Source organism: Varanus komodoensis, unplaced genomic scaffold (genome assembly GCF_004798865.1).
Source record: "Varanus komodoensis strain SLA01 unplaced genomic scaffold, ASM479886v1 scaffold33, whole genome shotgun sequence".
In the NCBI taxonomy this organism is placed as follows: domain Eukaryota; kingdom Metazoa; phylum Chordata; class Lepidosauria; order Squamata; family Varanidae; genus Varanus; species Varanus komodoensis.
Window position 1 is genome coordinate 8,351,639 of NW_025335817.1, and position 17,286 is coordinate 8,368,924.

General features: G+C 43.1%; 2 protein-coding genes across 6 annotated transcripts in view; one reads left to right on the forward strand and one right to left on the reverse strand.

Moving 5' to 3' along the window:
* Positions 1-355: 355 nt before the first annotated feature.
* Positions 356-17,286, reverse strand: part of CUNH15orf40 (chromosome unknown C15orf40 homolog) — a 40,180-nt gene continuing 23,249 nt past the window's right edge. Inside the window, exon 5 of the transcript XR_006415555.1 lies at positions 356-753. The gene's annotated coding sequence lies outside the window, so the exon portion shown is untranslated. The remainder of the gene's footprint in view (positions 754-17,286) is intronic.
* On the forward strand, positions 6,331-16,039 carry RAMAC (RNA guanine-7 methyltransferase activating subunit). Of its 5 annotated transcripts, none has more exons than XM_044438849.1 (4): positions 6,331-6,402; positions 10,034-10,178; positions 12,400-12,567; positions 14,990-16,039. In XM_044438849.1, exons 2-4 carry the CDS (start codon positions 10,042-10,044, stop codon positions 15,186-15,188), a joined length of 504 nt encoding a protein of 167 aa, XP_044294784.1. In that variant the 5' UTR covers positions 6,331-6,402; positions 10,034-10,041; the 3' UTR covers positions 15,189-16,039. The 5 variants fall into 5 exon arrangements, with proteins under 5 accessions (XP_044294784.1, XP_044294785.1, XP_044294781.1 ...); XM_044438850.1 differs by having other exon boundaries at positions 6,398-6,537; XM_044438846.1 differs by lacking the exon at positions 6,331-6,402 and adding an exon at positions 6,410-6,577.

Consider the following 17,286-nt stretch of genomic DNA (forward strand, 5'->3'; position numbering starts at 1 on the left):
TGCTGAACTTTGCAGCCTGGCATCTAGGGCATGCACTTGCCTTCTTTTTTCATCTGCTTTCGTGCGGTATCTTTTCGATTTTAAAACAACAGCCAGGGATTGACTTATTTCTGATGCTTGTAAGCCACTCTGAGAGCCACTCTGCTTGGAATGAACGGGCCATGTGCACATGTGCTTCCTTCCTCCCCTAATCCCACCCGCTCCTTAATAAAAGCGTTATTTCCTCATTTTCCTGTTGCATCCGCACTGGCACGGGTTTGCATGAAATTGCTATCTTGGGCAAATCATGGTCTCCAGTCCTTTCTTGCAGGGATGTGCATTGCTTGCTGTGGGCTCAGACAGGACAACTGTAGAGTTTGCTGAGAAATAAGATCAATAGGAGCCCCATTTAATGCAGGAAATTCATCATCCAAAAAGAGGACAAAAGCAGGCACAGATCTGCATAAAATGTCCCTATTCTAATTTGTAAGTATGGATACAAATTTAGAAATAGTTCTCTGATTACAAAAGATGGGACATCTCAACATAGGAATGAAGCCTGTGGCCTGAAGCGCAGACTGAGCAGGAATGCAGGTCACGTGGAAAGGCAGTGCACTTCCATACACAGGAAGGCTGTGATCAGGGGAGTTGTGCAGTTGGCTGTCCCAGTGTGACATCCTGGTGGGAAATGTTCAGGCTCCTTTTGTTCCTTCAAGGCTCGTTAACATTCCAGTGGAGTAGGATGGGGCAGCTCTCCAAATAGCAGACGACCCTCTGTAAAGTAGGACAAATGGCTACTCTGAATTGTGTTTGGTCAGCAGGTGTGCCGCACAAATAACTCCTCATTCTCTACTATTCTCATAGTAGCCAGTCAGACTCTGCTAAAACTAACAGAATGCTATGAACATAGGAAGCTATGCTATACCAAGCCAGTCCTTGGGCCTTCTTGGCTTAGTTTTGTCTAAGGCCCAGAAGCAGGCAGCTTGACCTCAAGATAAACTGCAGGTCCCATAATCCTTGGTCCCAGAAGCCTTTACCATTGGCCATGCTGGTTGGGACTCATGGGCACTGCACTTCAAAACATCCTGAAGGGACCCTGGTTACCTACCCTGATCTGCACTGGCTGACAATGGCTCTTCCAGGTTTCAGACAGAGGTCCTTCCCAGCTCTGCCTGAAGATCCCAGACTGACCCAGGGGCAAATGAATGTGTTTTGCCACCTAACTACAGTCCTTTTCAATACTTTAATGTTCTGACTCAAGCATCTTTGGTTTGCCTGGCAAAATACAGATACAAGATATAACTTGCTATCTTATTGACTTGCCAACTAAAGCTGTATCTGTTTTGTCAAACAGTTTTTAATCCCAAATCACAACTGTAAACAAAAACAAACAGCAATATTCTAAATCAGTCTTTAAAGTTCAAGGAAACTAGTATATCACCTTAGATGGTCACGATGTGGATTTTTTTACTGTATTGCTCCTATGAAAATAATGCCTGTTTCACTAGAATTTGCTTTAGGTTGAGTTGTATGGATTTTGTTCTTTTAGTAGGAGAATAACTTTCACCCAAGTCTTTAAATATGTTCATGTCCATCTGGTATGTGCCTGGCTCATCCTTCCTGTTGCTTCGTCCATCTGTCTAAAATTTACTTCCAAATTGCCACATGACTTCCTCCCCCCAACTAAAGCCTATGTGCAAAAGATTAGACAAATCTTTGGTAGAATCTGGAGATATAGCTGGGGTCAGATCCGGATTTTAAAAGACCCTTGTCAAAGTGTCTTCTAGCCCCTAGAAGGCCTGTTTGGGTGGTTGGGGGCAGCAGACAAGAGCAGTAGCAGCGCTGCAGGGAAGCCAACATCAAAGTCTCTGGTTGTCCTCCTGGGGCATTTTGGAAAATATAAATGGCGGCTTCAAGATGAAGCTGCTTACACTGGAGAGCCGGTGTAGTGTTTAAGAGTACAAAGGCGGGACGGAGGAGTTCTGGGTTATAGTCACTGCTTAGTTTTGGAGCTTAACTGGGTGACTTTGAGCTGGCCACAGCCTCTCAGCCCAGCCTACCTCGTCAGGTTGTTGTTGTGAGGATAAGAACTGATAGGAAGGGGTGAACTATATAAACTGCCTTGAATTCCTTCAAAGGAAAAAAACACAGAGTATAATATAACAAATAAATACACAAAAAACCTTTTAAAGTGGGAATTTTAAATTTGTTTAAATATAGGTGTATCCTGGGACCCCTGAAGTTGCCCAGATGAGCACTCTTTACTCTCTTTTACCCAGGAGCACTTAGATAATTTTAGATCCTGAACTAAGAAGAACCTAAGAAGGGTATGGCTCGTCAGAATAGTGTGCATTGCTTCTAACGGTCTCACTGGGGGCAGGGTTCATTAAATGGCAATGTAGAAACTCTTCAAAATGCCACCAGCCCAGTCATGTTTGGTGGCTCTCTTGCTTATTCTGCTGAGTAAGTTTCTGCTGCACTAATGGCAGCACTGCTAATCAGATTTTATTTAACATATTTATGTGCTACCCAGTACCCAAAGATCTCCAGGATGGTCACAAAAGTAAAAAATCTAAAAACATATCATCAAATAGAAAACCTTTGACAGTTTAAGAAAAAAAGAGAGTGTTAGATTTGATGGTCCATTCCATCTCAACTATTATTTTAGCATGTGAAAATGTCAGATTGCCAAATTATCTGTGAATATTTAGGAACTTCCATACACTATTGAAGCACTTGTCATGGCAGACCAGGAGTGCTGGTACAAACCCTGAAGGTGCCTAAGTGATTTTAATTAATAAGTGTAACCAATGAATTTGTTCAACTTTACAACCCTAGTTTCTCTGTTTGGGCACAGAGTGATGTGTGCCTATGCCACACATCCATACATGTGAGTGGTGTTCCTTGGCTGCGACGAATATATTCCTGATAATATGCACTTTTCTTAACAGTGACCTTTAAATGTTAACTGCCTGTTTTTAAAAAAAAGGAAAGAAAGAGAGAAAAGGTGTTCTATACTGGAAAATAAAATGCAATAAAGTATCTGCTTGGAGAACATTTTTGTGTCTCTCTTGCTGTGTAGGAGGGGTTTGCTAAATCACAAACTAAAATGCAGTCTACAATATGCTGCCACTCTATAGCATCTGTTCTAAAATCCAAATAAGAACTTCAGAAATTAATGGAGGTACCCCCTGCTTTGTGTACTGTACACAGTTTTCAGAGTTTTAATTTTATGTTATTTAACCTCGTATTAATAAATTTTAAGCATGAGCCAGAGCATGGGGGGTGGGGGGAATGAGAAGAAATTTTGGGATTCCTGTTACCCAAAAGCAACCATCTTTAAGAAGAAAACTACCCTATTGTTCCTCTGCCCAATCTACTCCTCTGGCTATGCAATCAGTCTGTTGCCACTCTGTACCAGCTGTGACTGCACCATTCAACCATTCTCACAGCAGAGATGCCACAGGAGGCTGCCCATTGTTTCTCTGCATGAGTCAAGGAGTTGGAGCTTGCTTTGGCTTTTTCAGAATCTGAAAGTAATTTGGTTTTGTTTTGGAACATGAGACTGAAATATGTTTCCAGTTATAAACAAAAAGCAGAGCTGTCACAAGTTTAGAAAACAATGCTTCATATCATGAAATGCTGACATTGTAATGTACACAATATATGAGAGCAAGAGTATATCTATGCAGAACAACCTTACCCATGAGTATGTGGAGCAAGATAACACTGATGGTAAATTCTCCTGCACAGGCAAAGCATAAAACTATGTGTGGGGTGCGGAGAATGCCAGCAAAACAAGAACCCTGCAAGGAGAGGGGTGTGGGAACAGGTAATGCTGGGGAGGAAGGAGTGCAATCCTATCCTCGCTCAAGGATTACTCCCATCCCCAGCAAGATAGCAAGAAATACCCTGGAAGCATTCTTTTTTTGTTGTTTCAAAAACGTCTCTTCTTTAATAATAAAAAACCCCTACTTTTTAAAACACAGGCGGTTAACATTTAAAGGTCACTGTTAAGAGGAGTGCTCTTCTAGCAGGCATCGTACTGGCAATTCAGTCTTTGGGGTAACTGGGAATTGTACCTTCTGTTCTAAGCAAGCTTTTCTAACACCCCCTATCCCTACATATTATGCAGATGAATAAGGATGATTGATTCTAGCGAGCCCTAATTGGGATTGTGCTGTAAAAGCTTTTCCTTACAGAAATAGGGCTAAGTGAATAGCTTCTTTCATAGCCAAGACATCCCTGGGCTTAGCCCCAGAACTGCTTGTCAATCTTGTTACAGTCGTTCCAGACAACCCCAGAACTGTGCTGGGCCAATTATAAGCAGATGGTTATTGCACAGTGAAGGAAAAAGACTCTGCGCATGTTCATCAGATTCTAAAGTCCTTTTCAAACCTTTTGGTGTATTAAACTGGTGCTGGCAGTGGTCATGGTTATCTGTGCAGAACACAGCATGTCCAGAAGTACACTTTCACAGGTTTTAAATGAGTGGAGAGACAAGAAGTAGAGCTGCAACTTGCAACTGCCCAGAGCAGACAGGATACAGAGCATCTCTGTACCTAATAGGATCCAAATATCATAGAGACTACTCAGCAGCAGCTGGCCAACATCAGTGGAGCCTCCTGAACCACTGAGACCAGCAGCAGAACTATGCTAGTTTGATGTTTAATAAACTCATGACTTGAGTTGAATGAGCTGCAAGTACTGATTTTGATAGTTGGACTGCAATTCTGTATACAATTACTTGAGCATAAGGTCCATTGAACTAAACAGGCCTTACTTTCAAGTAGACATGCTTACAGGATCATGTTGTAATTTATTGTGTGAATGTTAATCCAACCCTGGTAGTGAGGTTCTTTCCTGACACCCATGTTTCCTCAACAACGTTGCATTTTGATACTTAGGAAGAGCTTTCACCTCAAAGAGCAACAATACTGCATGTTGACATTTCCGACTTTATTTAAATTGCAATGCCATGCATGCTTAGGCTGAGAAAAAAGCCCTTAACTCCCAGTATGCCCCAGCAACTCATGCCAAGCTTGCACAGAAAGTCGCCTTTATACCAATTTTCTGTCACTCATTACTCAAATTAAAACCATGATACACAAGACCATAAAACACAACACTAAAAGCACAAGTTTAAAACTGCAGCAGAACAACCATCAAATTGAACTTAGCAGCGGTGCAAAACATTTTGAATGCAGCACCAGACACTGGCTTTGCTCCTCAGCAAGCAGCAATATCAAAATTGGTACTGATTTCTTACTGTTTGTGCTGCCAAGCCCACGAATAGTGATGAGAACCTTCTCTGCCCTGTCCCATCAACAAGTGTATCAATATTTAGGTATAAGCACTTCGCCCAGGCAGCAGCAATAATGCACTTTGGCATTTTGTATGTGTGGAGGAGCAACGTACCCCCCACAAGCCCAGCAGAGAGGCCGCTCACCCTCCCCTGTTCCACCCGAGGCAGCAGCAACGTTATGCATCTGTGACTGCTCGGTTGGGGCAGAGGCCCCGGAGGGCGACAGTCCCCCCGGGGGCCTTGGCGGCTCCCGCTGCGTCGGCGCTCCGGGCTGCACTGGCTCTTCCCCCGCAGGGTCCCGCCACTTGCCCCGCCTTTTATCGTTCCGCCGGAGCCCTTTCCCCGAAATCGAGCCCCCTCCCGCGCTTCCCCTTTCACCCTTCGGAAACGGGCTCACGCAGAGGGACCAGCGGCACTAACCGGCATATGCTAAAGTGTGTTTTTAAAACCCCGCGGGCCTGAGCCCCGCTTTTGCAGCACTCCGCACCACCCCAGGAAATCCCCTTGACTCCGACGAGGGGCTCCTCGGCGACCCCCGCCTCCACCTCCGCACAGTGGCGGTTCCCCGCCTCTCTCGCTTCGGTATTTCATTACGGCTTGACGGGCCGAGCCCTTTCACGGGGCCAAGGGCTTTCCTTGCCTCGTCAGCAAGAGTGCTGTATTTTACTTGCAGGCCCCCGCCTCGGTGATTATTTGGAGGCCGCCAGCCCCTCCGCTAGGGGCTCCGCAAAGGGAGCAAGGCCCTTCTCGTCGCGCCTGAGGCGGCGGAATTACTTAGATCCTGACTGAATGATTGCCGGGGTCGACCCCGCTGGTTCGGACAGGGAGGTCGCCGCGCCATCCCGTCACTAAGCAGCGCGGAGTCTCGCTCAATATCACGTGTGTCTATTACTGTTTAACGGAGGCCGCCTTTGGCTCCATCGACGGGGGAGGGGCGAAAAGACGCCCTGCGCATGCGCGACCTTTTCGGAGGTAAAATGGACGAGACCAACCTTCATGAATGGCTTGAAGCCCCGCCCACCGAGCGAGACCGGATTATGTGGCTGGGCGGGGGCTCAACCGGAAGTAGGAAGTTACCGGACGCGGTAGAATTGGAGGGCGCGCATCTTCTGTTGAGGGTGAGGGGCTCTTATTTTCCTCACTTCATCGAGGGCTGGGGTGGCAGGTCACGTGGCCCCACGGCTCCCTCCCTCCCGGTGCCTGTAGGGCTTCGAAGCCGCAGTCTCCGGTTTAATTTGAGCTGGATTTTCAAGGTGGGACTGCTTGTTTTTCTCTGCCATCCACAGGCTCATGGTAAGGTGGTTGAAAATGAGAAGAGTGCCTCTGAGCTTGGTAGGAGGACCTGTGGCTCATTTACATGCATATGTTATAAGAAGAGATTAGGGGGTCCTCCTGTTCTAATAGGGATTTTCTTCTAAACCTTTTCACTCTCCCCACCCTCCCACACACATTAGATCCACGACTTTTATGACAGATTCTGGAATAAGATCTGCAAAGGTGGGCAAACTTCAGGGCTGAGACCCTTCTCCCAGAGCTTTGTGCAAAAGCCATACACTTTAAAAAGAATTCTGAGCCCAGGATATGCCAGGACTGAATAAGTGGGATTTTTACACGTAAATCCACCCCTGGTTTAACAAAGCTGTCTTCATTTCAAAAACATAGGTAGGGGAAGATGGAATAAATTTATGGGCCACTATTTGCAAAAGTTTGAAATTTCTGCAAAGCAATAGAACATAAAGCAGTAGGTCCAAATCTTTTTCACCACTCCTGGAAAAGACCCTAATGGTAAATGCATTATCCAGGAGTATCAGTGAGTTGAGAGCTGCAGCAACCTTCATGAGTCTCACACTGCTCTTTGAACCCCCCCCCCCCGTCCAGTTACATCTGATTGTCTGATGTTCATTGGATGCTGGATCCATGGTGCAATCTTAAACATGTTTACTCGGAGTTGAATGTGTTCATTATTACTTAATCCAAGGTAAGTGTGCATAAAATTATGGTCCAAGAGGGTCAGGAACTGGTCCAGCAATGCAGTCATTATTCCTTGTGATAAACTAGAACCAGACCATCTCAGTGATGTGAGTTGGGGTTTGGCTGTTACAGTTCCGGTGAAAGAGGAGCATTTTGTTCCTGCTCAGAAGTTAAAGTTCTCTGGCAGCCTTGACATTCATGCTAGTTTCTGATTTTGTGCCCTGACAAACCATTCTCAGGTTGGCTAAAAACACTGGTACTGGAGATGACTTTCAGATAGTGGGATTCCCAGTGCACACTCGCATAAGACTGCAAGATTAATGGGAATTACTTCTGAGCAGACATACTTAATTCATGCTTTTAATTCTCACTTCTAATCTGGCATACCTCAGTGTAGTACTAACGTGAATACTTAAAGCAAATATTCATTTTTATTTTATTATATTAATGGCTTATGACAGGGGTGTCCAACCTGCTGCCCATGCGCTGCATGCAGCCCAGGATGGCTATGAATGCGGCCCAACACAAAATCGTAAACTTACTTAAAACATTATGAAATTATTTTGCAATTTCTTGGTAAATTGATTGTGTAGATCTCAAATGTGAACTTTGTAGATGACGTTGTGTTGCAATGCCATGTAAAATAAACATGCGCATGCTATTTGTACACACGTGTGGCTTCCAGTGCGTTATTTTCCAAGCACAGACAGACGAATTGACACCATCAGACATTACATGTGCTCGTGGTGACTTGGCAAGTGAAATGCAGCTATTATCAATAATATTTCAACCTACCATTGCAAACAAGGGATATATAAATATATATGTTCATCAGCTTTTGTTAGTGTTTGTGTATTTAATGTGCGGCCCAAGACAATTTTCTTCTTTCATTGTGGCCCAGAGAAGCCAAAAGGTTGGACACCCCTGGCTTATGTATTTGAATTTTTTTTCGCTCAAGTTTTTGGCTCTTATATTATTGGGTTCTGCAAAGTTCCATTTTGTCTCCCATTCTCTTTAGCATCTATCTCTATGAAGCTGATAGGTGAGGACAAGAAAAGGTTTGAAGTGTCATCACTAGGGTTGCAGCGGGACTCCGTTTGTGCACACCATTTGAGTTAGGTGCAGTTGTTTCTGTGCCTGAAATCTTTAATGTGCTGCAAGAGTGCCAATAAACTGAAGCCAAATCATGACAGGACAGGTGCATTGTGGGTAGGTGATTGTCATGTTCAAGAATGAGGCATACAATCTGCTCCAGATAAGGTTGCATGAATAGGTGTGTAGGCTGAAGGCACTCCTTGACCCAGCATTTTCACATGAAACCCAGGGATGACCATGGTACTGAGTACCTTTCAACAGCTGGTTCATTGGCTTCAAACATGCTTTGCAAAAAGATTCTCTGGCCACAGTGTTCAGTGCTTTGGTAATATCCCAGTAGGATTGCTGTTTCATGTTGTATATGGGGCTGTCCTTGATAACAACTTGGAAGCTAGTGTAGAATATGGCTTTTGGAATGCTAACAGGTACAGCTGTATGGGAGTATATTAGAACAACCCTTAAAGATGGGTTAACATTGGCTACCTGGCCACTTCTGATTCACTTCATGTGTTCATGCTTATCTTTCCAGCACAGGACAGTTTGGGATCCAAATACCTCTCTATACTAACCTGCCTGCATTTTAAGATTTCCAGTGGAATAAGTTTGTTGTATAGGAATAAAGTAAAAGGCTTTTCCATTGTTGGAAAGAAGCTGGACAGGCACTGATAGCATTATCCTTTTGTTGCCAGATTAAAAATTACTTGCCTGTGTGTTTTAAAGTTGCGTAATTCCCAGTCCCTTTTGCTGTTTTTATTCCCGATTTATTTTTGTTACAATGTTGTTTCATTCTGTTGTATTTGTGGCAAAGTCTGCCACCTCAGTTTCCATTAGGATGAAGAGTGGTTTAAAATGTTTAATAAATGATGCTATGTACCTTTTTTACTCTTCAAAATTTAATATGACATGTTTGATTTTGTACTAGCTGTAGCTATTTGCCACCTAACCACCCTTTCAGTTTGAAGCTGGGATAGTTAAAGAATGGTAAAATAGTGGATTATTACATTCATTTGGGGCAGCAGTACTTCTTTACAAGTTAAATTCCAGCTTATTCTTTTAAATCATTATGTGGCAGATAGAATCCCTCAAGTGGGATGCAGAGTTGGTACTTGGCTTGCTTATTCTTTAATTAAGGAAATGCATCCAGAGGCACTTTCCTACCCACATGGTTCTGTAAGATAGTAATGATTTGGAAGGTATGATCCCTGAAGTTGAGTGGGGATTATTCTTTAGGTGGAGGGTTTTATCTCCCAAGGCATTTGCAGGCACAAGAAAAAAATGCAGTGATGTAACCAAGTGTGTCTTGAAAAATGGAACACATAGCACAAAATCATAAGAGCAGTAGAAGGGGCCAGTATAGCCATCAGGTCCAGCTCCCTGCTCAGTGAAGTTAAAGTGCACACAGATCCTCACCAGAACCCCATCAGCTGCGAAATTGACCAGCTACCACTGCTGAGGGAACAGGGTTGGCTTTGTCCACTTGTCGGGGCTGGGGCTCTTATCTCAGACTAGTGAGGAAGGAGGCTGAATAGCTGACTTACCACTCATGGTGGGGTAGAAGATAAAACTTTTGTTATGTTATACTGTTTACTCAGTTTTTAATATCTAGATTATCAGTGGCTTCAGTCCATGGGTAATATAGGTACTTAAGTTCAAACTTGTCAAAACAGCTTTTTATATCTGCAGATTACAAAATGGCTTCCACAAGTGAAATTCTTCAGAGTTATTGGGACATGTTTGCTCATCGATATACTTCAGAAGACAAGGAATATCAGAAGTATGTCCAACGCCCTGCAGATCCACCTCCCATACTAGAAGGCTGGTCAAACAGGTCTGGTAGCAACTTTCCTCTTACACATTTTGCTTGTCTATGCGGAGTTGTTAGATTGCATTATGGAGCCATAAACCAATGCAAACAGGCAAAAGCCAACTCACTTAATGTATTTATTAAATAATTGTTATTGTGATCATATGCTTGTCAGTGTATGACTGTTTTAATTACAGACACATCCATAGTTGAGAAGAGAACACACAAATGGAAGGTTGAGCATGAGGAGGCATGCACAAAGCAAGGCCAGGTTGCTTCGAAATCAGTCACAATCAGATAAGAGCCTAGATCAGTGCTCTTTACGTATTAGCACAGTGAGAAACTGTCCAGGTTCTTTGCCCATTTTATTCTTTAAGCACAGGAGTATAAGTGTTAAATAGAAAATAGAAGAATTATGTATTGGCCCAGTGCTTCTGTCCAAGTCCCTGAAGGATGAGTTCTTGCAAAACAACAGAACCGTTCTAGCATAGTGGCTGACCTGTGAGTATGGGGATAATAGTGTTGGTCTACCTTACAAGGTTGTTTCAGTGGTTACTAAAAATGGCTACTGCCTTGAGTGTTTTTATACTGTGATATTATTGTGAGTTTCAATTTCACTTTAATTGTAAGCTGCCCTAGGACTAATCCTATATGAAAGGTATGGAGCATAAATAAGGTACGTGGAGCACTCTGAAGTGCTACATAAGTATATTTGTTCTTACACCTATAGCATCTTGCAAAAGGATCGTTTTGTGCACACCTAGAATTTATATGACAAGGGAGTGTTCCCTTAATATAATAAATATAGTATTAGGCCAAAGTGCTCTGACTCTTGGCCTAATCAGAGTGCTCATTGAAACAAGCAGTAGTCTTGCACAGGTTTGTGCTTCCCAAATGGCCCCAAGGTTTTTGAGAATCATTGCCCCAAATACTGTTGCAACCAGTGGAGTTCTGGCTTTATAAATACTTCATTTCCTCCAAAGTTCACATTAACTGAGCATTATTAACCTTTTATAGGAAGCTCACTTGTCAGAGGAGATCTTAATTCAATGTAGGCATTTAATTTGTCTGACACAGTCTCTTTGAGTACCTTTCTCACAGATGCTGAATCTTGATATTCTGACAGCTACCCTGAAAATGTATGTGACTAAGGATCGGTTCATTTAGGGTTGCTCCAAACATCACTCAGTCTTTGTAACCTGCTCAGGAACGTCCTCAGAACAGGCGTGAGGAGCATGTGACCTTCCAGATCTTACTGGATTGCTTACATCAGCTTTAGCCAGCATAGTTCATGGCAAGAGATAATGGGAGCTACAGTCTGAAACATCCAATGCAAGAACAAGCCTCCACAACTTGTGAACCATCACACTGATCACAGGATATCTAGCATACTAGCTTGCCAGGAGCTCTGCAAGCCTTCTGGGTTTTTTGCCTCCCTTGGATACCCCTAGATACAGAGAATACCTTCTTACCCCAGATGCTGAAAGTAATTGTGTATCTGCATAGCTTCCCTTCTGAGAAACAGGTTTCACAGGTGCTTGTATTGTAAACCTTGCAAACCTGATTGATTGGGGATGAAAATGGGGGAGGAGCGGGGAGGAATAACAGCAGATGCCATGAGAGGTGATATCTTGGTGTCTCCAACTGTAGGGAGGCTGCCAGAGCTACAGGTCATGGCTGACATGAGTTGCACGCAGTTTGCTGGGTCACAGGTGAAGAAGCCTCAGTATAAACCAGGGTGCGAAATCTCAGGCTCACAGATGCCCATGCTGCTGCTCTGTCCCCCACACCTGAACAACTGCCTATTTTTGGTGCTTCCCCATTATGAAGAGACTTAGTTACTGACAGCAAGAGCAGCAAGTTAAAGCACGTTGGCATTTTGTCTTTGGTGCAGGGCACCACTGGAACTTTGCCCCCAAAAGCGTCTCCAAAATATGATTCAGACCTTGGTCCGAAAGGAGTTTTGCACCCCAATAAATCAGACTAGTTTCTAGGAATAAACTAATGGTGGCCATATAAAGTGCTTGCTCAAAAGTCACTTATTCTTGTTCATGTTGCTGAAAACAACATGATAGGGTGTTACAAGATTACTGCTTCGATCCTAGAAAGGCTGCACTTGCAGTATGGAACCAATGCCTGTCTCATTCTGCCATATTCAAGCCATCTTGCAAATCCAGCTCATCAGCAAATTTAACCTATTATCTTCCATACATATTTAACTTAAAATATTTTTCTACCTTTTAAGTGAACCCACCATATCTGAAATCCTTCAGAAGTATGAACAGATGTTTGCACATCGATTTACTTCCAAAGATGAGGAATATACGAAATACATTCAGCGCCCAGCAGATCCTCCTCCCGTAATAGAAGGATGGAGAAACAGGTCAGCTGGCAACCAGCGACACAGAGAGAGGTATGATTTTTATTTGAGAAGCCTTGGTTTCACTGACAAAAAATTTAAAAAGATTTTGTTAGTAAATGGATGTTCGTTGACTCCATGTATTGCTCTGGGTAGAGCCAGTCTGTGAAAGAGATCTTAGGTGACAGGCTGAGATCATTCAGATCTTCTCTGCAAACAGGCCTCTTGGTTGGATAAGTAGCTGAAAGCACTGTTCTGCACAGCACCCATGATTTCTTGGTTGGCAACTGAGGCCAGATAAAATGCCTTATGGAGCCAACTGGCTGCTGATGCTCTGAGAGTGTTCCCAGAGTAATTTTTTCTCCGGGGGAAAAAATAGGGCTTTGCTTCAGTGACACTGCCAATAGTTTTGCATTCTGTGTAGGTCTGAGGCAAAGTGCTCTTTATGCCAAAAGGAATGAACTGTAACTCCAGGAAGAATTGCTCATAGGAGCTACTGCTTGGTCATGAAATAATTTTTCCTGCAATGGAGAAGAGATCCAGGCTTTTCCTAATAAGCCAAATAGACTGCCTTCTGTGGTATAATTATTAACAAACAAACAAGGAAGACTGTGCCAAGCAGCAAGGTAAACATTTTTCCTAATTGTCTAAAAAGAATATCATTTGCATTCTTAGATAACATTTGACATACTCTGTGTAGCTTGATCTGCATTTCTTGTGATTCTTTAAGATTGTTGATTATACATCATCCTCCACTACTAAGCTCTTGGGATTTTATATCTACCAAAAATATTCTGAGTTGTCCTTCCTTGCAGGCTATACAAACTGCCCTTTCTTAGTTTGAACTTAATCTTGGCTGCTGGCACTTGGGGAATGGAAAGGACAATATGCAGTAGATTGCATTTGGTATCACTTGTACTGGATTTCCAAGTATGTAGGTCGTGTGAGTGAGAAGGTATATAGATAAGTTAAACTTGAATGTTCAATTCCAAAATCAGATTTTTTTACATGAATGAAGGTACTGTATATGGACTCAAATGCTACTGAATTTCCCGACAGTTGGGTGAGACTCATATAATGCTCATCTTTGGAGCAAACTTGGATTTATTTCAAGTTTGAAGTAGATTGCAGGCTTTGGGGCACACAGAGTCTGCATCTAACCTATAACATTTCTGCACATGCCCGGCATTGGTTGGTTTAACCCTTTTCTTGCAGGAGGAAATGTGATGGTGTCACTTTAACCCTTTAGGGAAAGGTTGGTATTACTTTCCTAGGTAATTGAATGTATTGTCATAGTGCTCTATGGTTTTTTTCCCCTGATGTCCAGATGGAATCTGGCTTCCTGTAACCTGAGTCCATTATTCTGTGAACTGCACTCTAGGATGATTGAGATGAAATCCTGAGGCTCCCCTCACTTCCTTTTCCTCAGCAGTCGTTCAGAGTGTCAGCCAGGAGCTTTCTCACCTTAGTCAAGCTCACCTGGTGTCCTTGGCCTGTTATTTCTTGGCTTCCCTCCCTTTCAGGAATATTGTTCAGGCCTACACAGTGTGGGATAGTGGACAGGATGCTAGACTAAGGCAGAGGAGTCCTGGGTTCTAATTCTCTCATACTTTGGCCCAGTCATGGACTGTGAGCCTAACCTGCCTCATAAGGCTGTTGAAAGGATGAGATGGAGGGAGAATGTCATGTATGCTACCTTGGGCTCAGTGGAGTAAAGGCAGAATAAAAACGTTACCATAAGGGGAGCTCTCATTGGCCAAGTGTAGCATAGCAGTTGTAAAGAGCCACTCGCCCCTTTTGCTGTTTGCCTGGGATGGCAAGGCCGGGGCAGAATGGAGCCGCCCACCGGGCACCTGGTTTGGTACAGCCTTCCTCACTCCTGGTATCCTGGACTGTGGCTCCCAGTGGGCCCGATGCAAGGATTACTAAGAGGCAGGGTAGGTTGGTTTCCAGCAATAATTTATGTTAATGAACAAGAGGAAAACGCCCATTCTAAACTGCACTTCCCATTAATCCGATTACAGAGGTTTCCTAAACAAAGCTTCTTAAGCCTGGCTCCCTCCAGATGGCCGTCCTGGCTGGGAGTGATGGGAGTTGCAGTCCAACGCATCTGGAGGGCACCAGGGTTGACAAGGCTGTCCTCAGCAATAGTAAAAACCAGTTGCATGTAAATACTCATTTCTGAGACATGATTGAGTCAGTTTTCTTCATTTATATAGAAAAGCCTCTTTCAGCTCTGTGTGTGGTAGAGAGCACTGATTTAAGTTTGAAATTGTCAGGGCTAACAGGCTTTTACTGATTTATATCACATCAAGTTAATTTTTGAAGGGAAACTTAGTTTTGTACCAATTTTTAACCTTGATTTAGATGAACCATTTTCTTTGTAGGATTTTTAAAAATGTCTCCTTTTAAGCCATCCTGCTGAGATGATGGTCTTTGAAAACCTGTTATATCCATGCAATTTTCTCCACTGCAGATTCAGAGACAGCAGACAATTTACAGGCAGAGGAAACAGATATGACCATCAGGGAGGCTCTAGATCCAGTCATTGGCAAGAAAGAGGCTGGGGGAACACCTCCCAACACCACAGACACGGACAGCCTTCCTACTTCCAGCATGGACACGGACCACAATACGGTTCCCATTTTCAGGGCTCACAGTATGGCTATTATTAGTGTGGCAAGGTGCATTGAATGACTGTATAATAACCGGCTTTCAGTCTGTCCAATGTAAACTTTTCCTTTATTCAGTGTTAGATTTTTATATGTTATGCAGGAAGAATGTGTTTTGTGTGTTTTTTAAAAAAATACATCTTGATATATTTCTGTAGTGTATGTTCATTGAAAGGAGGCATGAGATGGTAAAATTAAAATACCAAATGGAAACTTGCTACCTCGCATTCCTTTGCAACTCTAGCATATCACTTGTACATGGCTGGAGGAAGGAAGAACTATGCTTTGTACAAGAAGTGGCAATAACCCTCAGCAAAGCCCAGCTGTTCTTCCTGAAATTCTGTCCCACACCATTGTGTTGCTAAACAGTAGATGAATGATAAACGTCAGTATTAGACCATGATAGAAATGCAGGTTGCATTTTCAGTTGTATTTTGTTATACTGCTTATACATAGGCTCATGGCTTTCCAGCTTATTTCTGAAGCTTTTTAAAATCCTTGTGGCATTGTTGGTTTTACTTAGTTAAATTCACACGTAACTGAGTTAAAATGTTAAGGGGTAAATAGTAATAAAAATGCAGTATTTACTTTGTCCTTTTAATGCAAGATTCAGTATAATTAAATAGTGTCCTCTAAATGGCATCTTGTTCCTGCTATCTGGCTCCTTACTAAATTGGTCATCATGATGTACAGTGTGGGCTGATTTCATGATATTCTGGATTTATTTATGAATGACTCTGGTCTAATGGGGACGTGAAAGTGTTCTGTTTAGATTCACAAATAAAAGCGGAATTCAGAGTGGGTTCTCATGAATCCTTCTCCCTATCCTTCCTGGATAGATTTTTTCCACCCTCCACTGCGTGTCTGTTCCCTTCCACATGGCGTTTGACTCTCAACTCTCACCAACAGCAGCCGATGGCCAAGGATGAAGTTCCCTCACAATATGGGGCAGGCACACATTTTGCACTGCTATCATAAAGGGATGTTTTAAAAAATTCTAGAGCCAGTAAGCACTGCAGCTGCATGAACTCACAGGCCACGGAAAACCTAAAAAAGCATCAATCAATAAAGCTGTCCTGTCAATTATCAATTACCTTTACACAATAAAACAAAACATTTGTTCAGCTTAAAGTTAAAACTCTAACGATTTATGTACAGCAAATACAGCCCACCCTCCCCAGCCAAAGTCCAAGGCTAGCCAAGTTACTTGGGCCAGGAAATCTCATAAGCGGCTCTGCCTGGGAGTAAAACCACATCTCTGCCCTTTCATGACACTCAAATTCAGCTGCTTGAGGTGGCCACCTCACTGCTGGTGAGGTTGACCTAGCTGGAAGAAGCTTGATTGACAAAAGACAGTTTACTGAAGTCTGAAATGCTAATCCTTACCTGCCATGGAATCAAGCGGGGTTCTAGAAAAGCTTCTGTTTTGTCGTTTCATCTGATAAGCTCATTTGTGTGGGAAAAAGAAGGCCTTTTAATGCCATTTCCTTAAGATCCTCAGCAGGGTACATAAACAGCTCTGTTTGCCATGCAATAAATGCCAAGACACACACGGGGAAGCCACGTCATGACAGGAGGAAGAAAAAGGCTTTCATCAGTCACACCTCTTTAGCCAGCACAGAAAATGAGAAACACAAAAAGGGTGACTAGAAGTTTCAGCTGTGAGTTGGGATACTATTTTTGAGAAACACAAAGGAGCACTTGCAAGAGGCAGAAACTGAGATGGCCTGTTTTTTAAGAACTCATCCTCTGTTTTACCCAACTGTCCCTCTTAATATTTTAGCCCCCCCCCTTAATATTTGGAGAAGTAACTAATATTGTCTGTAGTGGTGAGAAGAACGGAGGTGGTCAGTATGAGGGTGTAAGCTTTCGTAGATGAAAGTCCACCTATGAAGTGTTAATCTAACTTGGCAACCGTATGTGGAATGAAGGGAAGGGAAGGGAAGTCAAACAGCAACAAATTACTTGTGACACTGTCCATGCGAGAGAGAAAGCTGCGTAGCTGATGAAGTGGATGTCAGTCCACAAAATCTTTTGCCACAGTAATGGTGTTTGTCTTCCAGGTGCCACATGCTTTGCTGTTTTCGATAATGTAGTTCTG